Source organism: Chionomys nivalis, chromosome 6 (assembly GCF_950005125.1).
Source record: "Chionomys nivalis chromosome 6, mChiNiv1.1, whole genome shotgun sequence".
Classification (NCBI taxonomy): Eukaryota; Metazoa; Chordata; class Mammalia; order Rodentia; family Cricetidae; genus Chionomys; species Chionomys nivalis.
This window is the reverse complement of record NC_080091.1, coordinates 92,593,329-92,602,132: the sequence shown is the minus strand read 5'-3', so window position 1 is coordinate 92,602,132 and position 8,804 is coordinate 92,593,329. Positions and strand designations below refer to the sequence as shown.

General features: G+C 53.4%; 1 protein-coding gene across 1 annotated transcript; it reads right to left on the bottom strand.

Annotated features, from left to right (window-relative positions):
* Positions 1 to 1,162: 1,162 nt before the first annotated feature.
* On the bottom strand, positions 1,163 to 5,962 carry Nkx6-1 (NK6 homeobox 1). The gene is made up of 3 exons (XM_057773064.1): positions 5,293 to 5,962; positions 3,527 to 3,699; positions 1,163 to 1,414 (listed from the first exon to the last, which is right to left on the bottom strand). Exons 1-3 carry the CDS (start codon positions 5,960 to 5,962, stop codon positions 1,163 to 1,165), a joined length of 1,095 nt encoding a protein of 364 aa, XP_057629047.1.
* Between the last annotated feature and the right edge of the window lie 2,842 nt (positions 5,963 to 8,804).

The window sequence follows — 8,804 nt, the reverse complement described above, 5'->3', positions numbered from 1 at the left end:
CTACCTTTTCTTTACAAACCGAATTCCGTATAAATTAATAAATGTTAAAGAGGCTAATATGTCACTGTTATTAGCTTAAAAAGAAAACAATTTACATATTCTATAGTATTCTTATAATACAAAACATTTCGGATTGGATTGCAGCAACTAAATGGAATTTTCATGTTCTGACCCAGAGAGCTTGCAACAATTCCCAACATCTACTTTTATGCATTTTTTATCAGAAAGGAGTTAAATTAAATACAAGATATTGTAGCCCCTCCCTCCCCAATATTTTCTTTAAATCACTAATAAATAGCAACAAACGACTGTGCAATTTCGGAAGGGAACCCAGAAGCTGGTGTGAGAAGCTTGAGGGTTCTGCAATTTCAAGTCCTGGGGCGGGGCGGGGGGGGGACTTGGGGCTGCCCTGGGGCCCAGGGAGGTCTGCCGGATCAGCGACAGAATCGGTGAAGGAGAAAAGATCCAGAGCCCTAAGAGGAATGAGTAGGGAGGTGTCTGAGGAGGGCAACGACATTTTTTCCCTACGATTCCCAAGTTAAAATGAAAGCAGGCCAAGTGGTGTATTAGGTCTTAAAACCAACGGGAGGAAAGGTCCATCTCTTTATACCAAATTCCAAAAAGCATTTTACATTTTAAATATTCACAATAAAGTAACTTCTAGTCAGTGTGACTCACGATTTATTTACATAGAGCTTTCAACAGGTTACTTAGTGGGTTGAGCAGTTGTGGGCCGCGGGAGCGTCTCTTTTTCCCTAGGAGGCGGACGCCCTGCGTGGCTCCGAGATTCCCACCAGGCGTTGGCTGTTGACTCTTCAGAAACACGACCCGGAGCTCAGGGACCGCAGAGCCAGGGACCAAGCCTGGATGGGGGCGGGGGGAGGGGAGGCGATGCTGACGTCGCGGGTGGGAAGGGTCCTGGGAAGCCGTGGGGTTGCGGGTTCGGCTGCGGGGTTTTTGCACAGTACACTCGGCGGGCTCCCTTCCTTCTCATCAACGGCCGTCCTACCCCCAGCCCCCGCCACAATTTCTAGGTTAAAAAAATAGATATGTACATCTTAGAAAATAGTAAAGACCCGGGGAGCAGCCGGGGTGCTGGGGCCCCGGGCCGGACCGGCTGAGCGGCGCGGTCGGGGATCCATCCCGGCGCTGCGGGCGGCGCTCAGGACGAGCCCTCGGCTTCCGACGCGTGCAGCAGGAGGCCGCCGCTGCCCGACTTGTGCTTTTTCAGCAGCTGCGTGATTTTCTCGTCGTCAGAGTTCGGGTCCAGAGGCTTGTTGTAATCGTCGTCGTCCTCCTCGTTCTCCGAAGTCCCCTTGAGCCGCTCGGTCTCCGAGTCCTGTTTCTTCTTGGCCGTGGCCATCTCGGCTGCGTGCTTCTTCCTCCACTTGGTCCGGCGGTTCTGGAACCAGACCTGAGAGAGGGCAGGAGGGGGAGGCAGAGCCGGGAAGGGGGTGATTGAGCGCCGGAAGACCCAGGCTCCCACCTCGCCACCCTCCCTTGCGGGCCCCCGAGGTCCAGGCGTCAAAGTCAGTCTGGTGGCCTCACTAACCCACCGCCGTTGCCATAGCGATAGTTGCAAGAGCATTGAGGCCGGCCGTAAGCCATTTCTCCGAAAGAGTGAAATCAAGACTTGGAGTTGCCCTAAAAATAAACTTGCTTTTCCTATGTTCCAGCAAGAAACGGAAAACTTGCTTAGTTTTCCGATAGTAGCGGATTTTAGTCCTTAATTGTATCCGTAGATTAAGAAGTTTCAAACCACTACAGTGTTGTGTGATTTGTACAGAAGAGCACAGTATTAAAACCAATTATCTCGACTGTGTTTCTCACTTTTGAACACTTGACTGCTCACTTATTAGAGGCCCGAATCCTCACTAACTTCGCTGGTCAGTCCTCCTCTCTTCTCCACAACACTTAAGATGCGTGATCCGAAGTTTTCCGATAAAATGGCAACTCCAGTTCACGCATAGCAACCAACGCAGGCACATGGAAATATTCAACAGCTCAGTGCTGAGTTTCTTTACTCACCGTCAATGTTGTTCATAAAGCTAATATCATTACCATTCGCTATCTTTAAACGGAAAGGTTGCCGGTTACATTATTTTTTATTATGATCTTGCCTTGTCTTTCAAACATTAGTGTAATATTGCTCCTGCCTAAGACATTCATTTGCAATACAAATACGTTCAACCTGTTCATGATGTTTGACATGGACTGACACATGTATTTTAATCTTTACAATCGGGAGAAAAAACAACCAATTTTCTCAACATGTTGAATTGTCCTCGTTGTATGCTTCTCATCCGTTATTTATTTTATCCAGGGAATTAGAACTGTTAAGAAAAGTGATTTTCTTTATATTGCTATAATAATTCATTTCTGGCCATATGGACATATTTACGGTGGCAAATGAAGACCTCCAGATTAAGGTGGTAGACTCTCTAGCCACCCGCTGCAAAAATAATTTCGAATGTGATAATTTTCTAATGGCCACGTGAAAAACACTCGATTGAAATATATTATAAGATGCTTGCCTAGCAGGGAAACAAACTCTTAAGTAGCTCAGTGATATTACTTCTTAATGAGAAACAATATAACTAAAGAAAGCAGACTGCACACACACACACACACACACACACACACACACACACACGCTAAAGAAACAAATGCACCAAACTGAAGTGGACAAAGAGAACACAGAAAGCCAGTAAACCATCACATTGAATTTACACAGCAGGTTCGATCCCTTTCCTTTCAGGGACAGATTTCTGAAATTTGATTCCCTAGAAATGAAGTACACAACTCAATTATAGCCAGAGAGACACCTTGCTTGGAAATTGTCATAAACTGCACTGTCTTAATTCTGCAGGTAAACTTGCTTTTAAGAGAGTTCAATCCTAAAATGCACTAAAAATCTTGCCAGCTCATTTGGAAAATTGGAAAATTTGGAAAATTCCAAAGCGATCGTATTCGTCTAAGCCAAAGCAAGTTATCAGTGCTACGTTCTTCTGGATTTATTTCCCTTTAGCCTACAAATTAACATAGCACTGCAATTAATATAGCTGCTCCCCGTTAGGAAATTATATATCTAGTGGGGCCTGAATTGACAAACAGAAGCTTGAGTGTCTTTACAAATAAAACAAATCAAGCTTTCTAATCGGCTCGATCTGTGCTCAGGGATATCTCCTTAGTGCTTTTATTCTCTGCTAAGGGCGAGTTCCCCCAGCACAGGCTGCAGTCTAGATTAGCCTAATTTCTAAGGCGGGGACTTGACTCCTTTTGTTCACCAACAGTTTGCCTCCAAAAGACCCCAGGGCCTGTTCGACCCCAACCCTCTCCTCCGCTCCCCACTTCTCCCCAGGCTCCCCAGAGCGCACCCCACCTCCACCCGGATTGTCAGTTTGGGGAGGGGGAACATTCAGGCGCGTGGGTATGAACACACACACACACATACACACGGGCGTGCGCTCACACGCACACGCACGTTCGGGAACGCTATCCCTGGAGGTGTCAAAGGTCCACTTACCTTGACCTGACTCTCCGTCATCCCCAAAGAATAAGCCAAGCGAGCTCTCTCTGGCCCCGCCAGGTACTTCGTTTGTTCGAAGGTCTTCTCCAGAGCGAAGATCTGTTGGCCAGAGAACGTGGGTCTGGTGTGTTTTCTCTTCCCATCTTTGTCCAACAAAATGGATCCCTGATCTGCAAGAACCGATATCATAATCAGAGAAGGACGAGGCAACCAGTTACAGTGCTTCATAGGGGAGTGGGAGCAGGGAGAGAATTAGCAAGCTCGGCGCAGTCGCGTTTGTAGTTCATGCTTATCCGTGGTCTGCGCCGGAGGTGCACCCCGAGCTACCTTTTGCCGGCTTCTGCTCACTACTTTTGTCGAAGCCAGGTGCAGTTGGGGCAGCAGTAAATACTTTATGCTTAACCACAGCGCCAGATAACTAGGGGGCCACTGCAAAGCGTGCGGGGCCGAAATGGGACACCACCCCTTAAACTAAGCAAGAATGCATGAGAAAGGTCACCCTCGCTCCCGGGGTAGTCTCTGTGCTCCTGAAAGAAGTAGTTTGGTACGAAGGTAACTGAATATATGTATATATATATATATATATATATATATATATATATATATATATTTCCCTTAGTCACTCCCCTAACCTGTGTTGGGCAACAAAAGGCTCCTTGTGTTTTGCACAATTGAGAGCTAACTGGTCTCTATTCTGAGGCCCCTGTGGGCTGGAGGAAGAGAACGAAGGGGGGGGGGGACACAGCTTATGGCGATCCCTACAATCAACACTGATACACGTCCCCAACACCCCAACCCCAATAACCCTAAGGAGTTCCCTTCCCAAGAAAGTCTCACTTGGTTTCCTCAGTTACTGAAGTTATTGCCACTAAGCCCCAAGTAAGCAGGCCCAGTGACTTGGACTAACTTCAGGGACTTGGTCACCAGCAAAGAACAGAGTGAGAGAAGGATCTGAGCAGGGCCCTGGACGCCATCTGGGGGCGAGGAGCCTTCTAGGAGCTGGGGCTCACTGGCCAGAAGCCTACCCAGATCTTGGGTCATCGAGGTGACCCAGAAAAGTCTTTGGGAGCTACGTTTTACTGCTGCGTCCTGTCACGGGTCATATTTCTCCCCCTCTCTTTTCATGTGTTAAGCCAGTGAGTGTCGAAATGCCTCTTCTTTGTACCCAGATCCCACTTGCCGAGGACCCTGGGGTCCAGGAGTTGGGAGAGCCCAGGCCCCAGTCTGGGAACCACCGGCCCTGTCGTCAACGGGCTAGCTGTGAACAGGTGTGTTGGGGGTCCGCGGGGAGACGACTAAAATGTAAGCTGGAGTGGCAGGGGAGGTGTGTGTGCAAACGCCTGCTTTTCTTGGGGACGTGGGTAGTTGTCCTACCCTCCTGGGTTTGCGGAAAACACGGGTCAGGCTACTGCCGGCCTGACTCTGGTTGGCTGGAAAGAGCCAGAAAAACAGGAGTGCAGAGGCCTCTCCCCTCTCCAGCCGCTTTCCAACTTTGGAACCCAAAGTTGGTCCGTTTCAGGAGCAGCCCAGACAAAAACTCCGACGCTTGCTCTCCCGCGGAGCCCAGGCCTGCCTGAGACTTGACGAACTCAGGAAATCTCGCAACCCTCGCTAGAAGACCAGGTCCAGGCAACAGCATGCTATTCTAGTACTGCCAAACTACTGGGGTGTCCAGGAGGACCGACCCATCCGCAGGCAACCTAGGCACCGTGACCCGAAAGCAGGCATAGGAAACAGGGATCCAGGCCCGCGATAGTACTCACGGGGGGTACAGGCCAGGCGTGCGTCCCTCCAAGGCGGGCTCTGCATCACCCCGGGCCAGAAGATGGGCGTCCTGCCGGGCAGCTCGGCCAGGGGCTTGGGGTACCGACCCACGGCGGCCACGGCCGCAGCGCTGGGGCTGAAGTAGAGCCCGGGCGGTGGCGGCGGCGGGCTCAGGCTGCTGAAGCGGGGCAGGCCGGCCAGCAGCCCGGCGGGCGAAGAGGCGGCGGCGGCAGCGGCAGCAGCAGCAGCGGCTGCGGCCGCAGAGGCCGAGGTGGCAGAGGCGGACGAGGAGGTGGAGGAAGAGGACCCCGAGGGCGAGGCGGAAGGGAGGGCGGCCCCCGAGGCCACCGGCATGGAGGGCCGGCTCAGAATGTCGTTGATGCCGTGCGGGGTGGCGGCCGAGAGCTGCTGCGGGGGGCTGCTCAGGGACGAGAGGCCCCCCGCGGCCGGGGGCTTCAAGCCGCCTGGATTGTGGGAGCCCAAAGGCGGGGAGGGCGACGAGGACGAGGAGGACGAGGAGGAAGAAGGGGGCCCGGTGGGCAGCGGGGGGTAGGCGGCGGGGTACAGCGGGGTCTTCATCTCGGCCATGCTGTGCAGGGCGGCCAGGGGCGGACTGCTGAGCAGGAACGCGCTCTGCCGGGGGCCCTCCATCGCCCCCACAGCTAACATCCCACAGCCAGGCCCGAACCCGCAGCCGCGCAGGCCGGTGGCCCCGCTGGGGCTCCGGAGAGCCCGATGCGCCGGGGGTGGGCTCGGCTCACTGGGAGGCGACCGGCCAAAGGAGCCGGGACCGCGGGCGCCCGGAGCTGCTGTCCGAGCTGCGCAGCAGAAATGTCCAAACACCTCGCTGGAGGCGGCGACGGGCGAGAGCCGCTGGAGAGCTGGTGGGTTCGGCGCTGCCTTGGTTCGGAGAGTCCCGGACTTCGGTCCCCGGCGCTCGTCCCTCGTCCGCGGCTCAGAGGGCTCTATTTCTCCTCTTCTCCACCCCCGCGGGAAATCACCAAAACAAGCCCGGAGCCGGGCCCTGAGAGTTTGCAATAACGCTGGAAGCCACCGAGCGTACACTTTGATGTAGGAGGGTGGGGGCTGGCTCGCCGGCTTTGGGGAGCTTCAAAGGGAGCCGCGTTGCGCCCGGTGCGCGCCTCTAATCTCGCTCGGACTCTCAAGCGCTCACCACTGCACAGCTGATTCGCACTCGCCTCTCGCTCGGGAGGGGGGGGGGGGGGACAGAGCGCAAATGGCCCGCGCGGGGATCGCGCCTGCCACGACCTCGGGCCCGGAGCTACTGCGCCAGAAAGGGCAATGTCACTGCTCCAGCGGCCTGGGGACTTGGCGCGCCCACGCGCCTGCTTCCCCTTTGGGTCACGCGGCCCCCGAGTAGCGGTAACGAAAAGAATTAAAGAGGAAAAGAAAAAGAAAAAAAATACTTAAGTGTGAAAAGTCTGACGGGTCGGTTCCCGCTCCGACCGTCCGTCCGCTTCTGCAAACCGGCCCGGAGACCCCCGCCCCACCCCCTGGCGCCCTCTCTGGCTCTCACTCCCCGCCTTTCTCTCTCCTCTCTGGCATTTCTCCTTGGCTTTCCAGGCTTGGCTCTTCTAAACCCTGTCCTCTGGCCAAACTGACCCTCTCGCGGCTCTTCCCTTCTCTGCTCTCTCCCTCCGGGCCTGACAGTTCGGATGAAGCTCTCAAAGGTAATAAAACATTTGCACCCCTCCCTGCCGCTCTTTAGCTGGGGGACGCCAGGGAGGGGCGGTGGGGGGCCAAAATGAGAACTTTCAGGGACGTCACCACTCCGGGGCTGCTCGGCGGGGCGGGACTGAAGAGCGGGGCGCAGGTCTGGGCGTAACCACCGCCTCCAATGGCGCTCAGCTGCTGCCTGGCCTCGCTCCTCGGGCACGCCCACCAGAGAGCGCCACATCCTCTGATTGGCTGAGGTTAGGGAGCCGTAAGGCCGCGCCCTCCTAGTCCCCTCCCCGGCGTCCCTTGGGCGGAGCCAAAAGGGGAGGGACCTGGCGAGAAGAGTGTGGTTCCAGCCCAGGGCCAGAGGCCCCGCTCAATTAATTGTGCAAAATAAAATGGAAAAGGGGAGGAGGGAGCAGGAACGAAGAGGGTATTACTTTTTAAAGAGAGGAATAGTGAAAAGCCAGCCCTTTTATGGAAAAGTAGTTTAAGTTCGTGCCTTCCGCCCACATCAGCTCGCGTCATCCTCTCCCACTTTCCCCCACGAGCTCTCGGCGCCTCACCTCGAATGGTGTCTGGACCCTTGCGAAAGAAATGGAGCTAATGGAGCAGGCAGCCGGCGCATCCCAGGCCGGGTTCCTTCTTTTGAAGGGATTAATTAAAGGCCATCTGGGCTCTTGCAGAATTGTGTAAATTAATTTGTTGCTCCTTAAACCTATAGATGTCCTTAATCCCCTCGCAGGCCTAAGGGTCATCCTTTCCCATCTTTCCTCCTCCTTCTCTTTTCTGTTCCTTCTCCATTTTGATTTTCATTCTTGAACATCCCTCCCCACTCTTCTCACTTGGCGGGGGTCTCATTGCTCTAGGAACGAAATCAGCTTAATAGAAATATTTGTCTCTTGCGTGGTGTCCAATCCTAAGAGGAATGAGACGAATAATAATAATAAAAATACTCCCTCTACTATTATTAGTTGGATTCACAGGAGGCAGAATGACTAAAATTCAGGCGGCAACTTTAGATACAGGAATACCTCCAGAATGTTCTGTCAAATTTTCAACTCTGAGCTGTTGAGGAAGCTGGAGATGCCGGGACTTGAAGGCTGGGATTGGGAGCAATGGTCAGAAGGGCTTTGCTCCCTCTGACCTAAGCCCTCGCTCGGGTCGACCTTGAAGAATCAGGCAGTTAATGGACCAGTGTGTGTTGGGGGGCGGAGGGGATCATCGCAGAGATCTGCATGAGGTTACTAAACCCAAATTTAAGGCTCAGAAAACAGAAATAAATGCAACAAATTACCCAAGAATAAAAATTGAGCTGCACCAGGGAGTTTGAATGTCAAGACGCCTTTGTTAGTCCAAGCAGGAGGCCTTAATCACCCCCCACCTTTCAACCCTTTCCCAAGCTTGAGTCTTCTACCAGCGTCAACCTGGGGTTGAGTTTGAAATGTAAGAGCAAAGCCAAGCAGTTAATCATCCTTTGCCCCTTTCGTTCACTCCGAGTCCGGGGATGATATTTGTCTTCCTCCATCTGCCCCACCTTTATTAACTTCAAGACTTGGTTAATGCCATCTTTTCATAGACTTTAGGACCTGACGTAGGAATGGTGGGGTTCTGCATGGATGGGAGGTATGTTAAGAGGCCGCCAGCCTCTGGCTTCTGAGGAGAGCTGAAGTGGGCACTGTCTGCACTTCCAAGCGCCTCTGCGCCTAAATCCGAGTCTAAACCCGAGTCGAGCCGCCAGCCAAATTCGCAGGGAGACTTCAGAGGCGATAGTGGCGGTGCAGTCACCGGTCCTGGTTCTGGCTTCCTCACAAACTTCTCCCATTCGGATCCA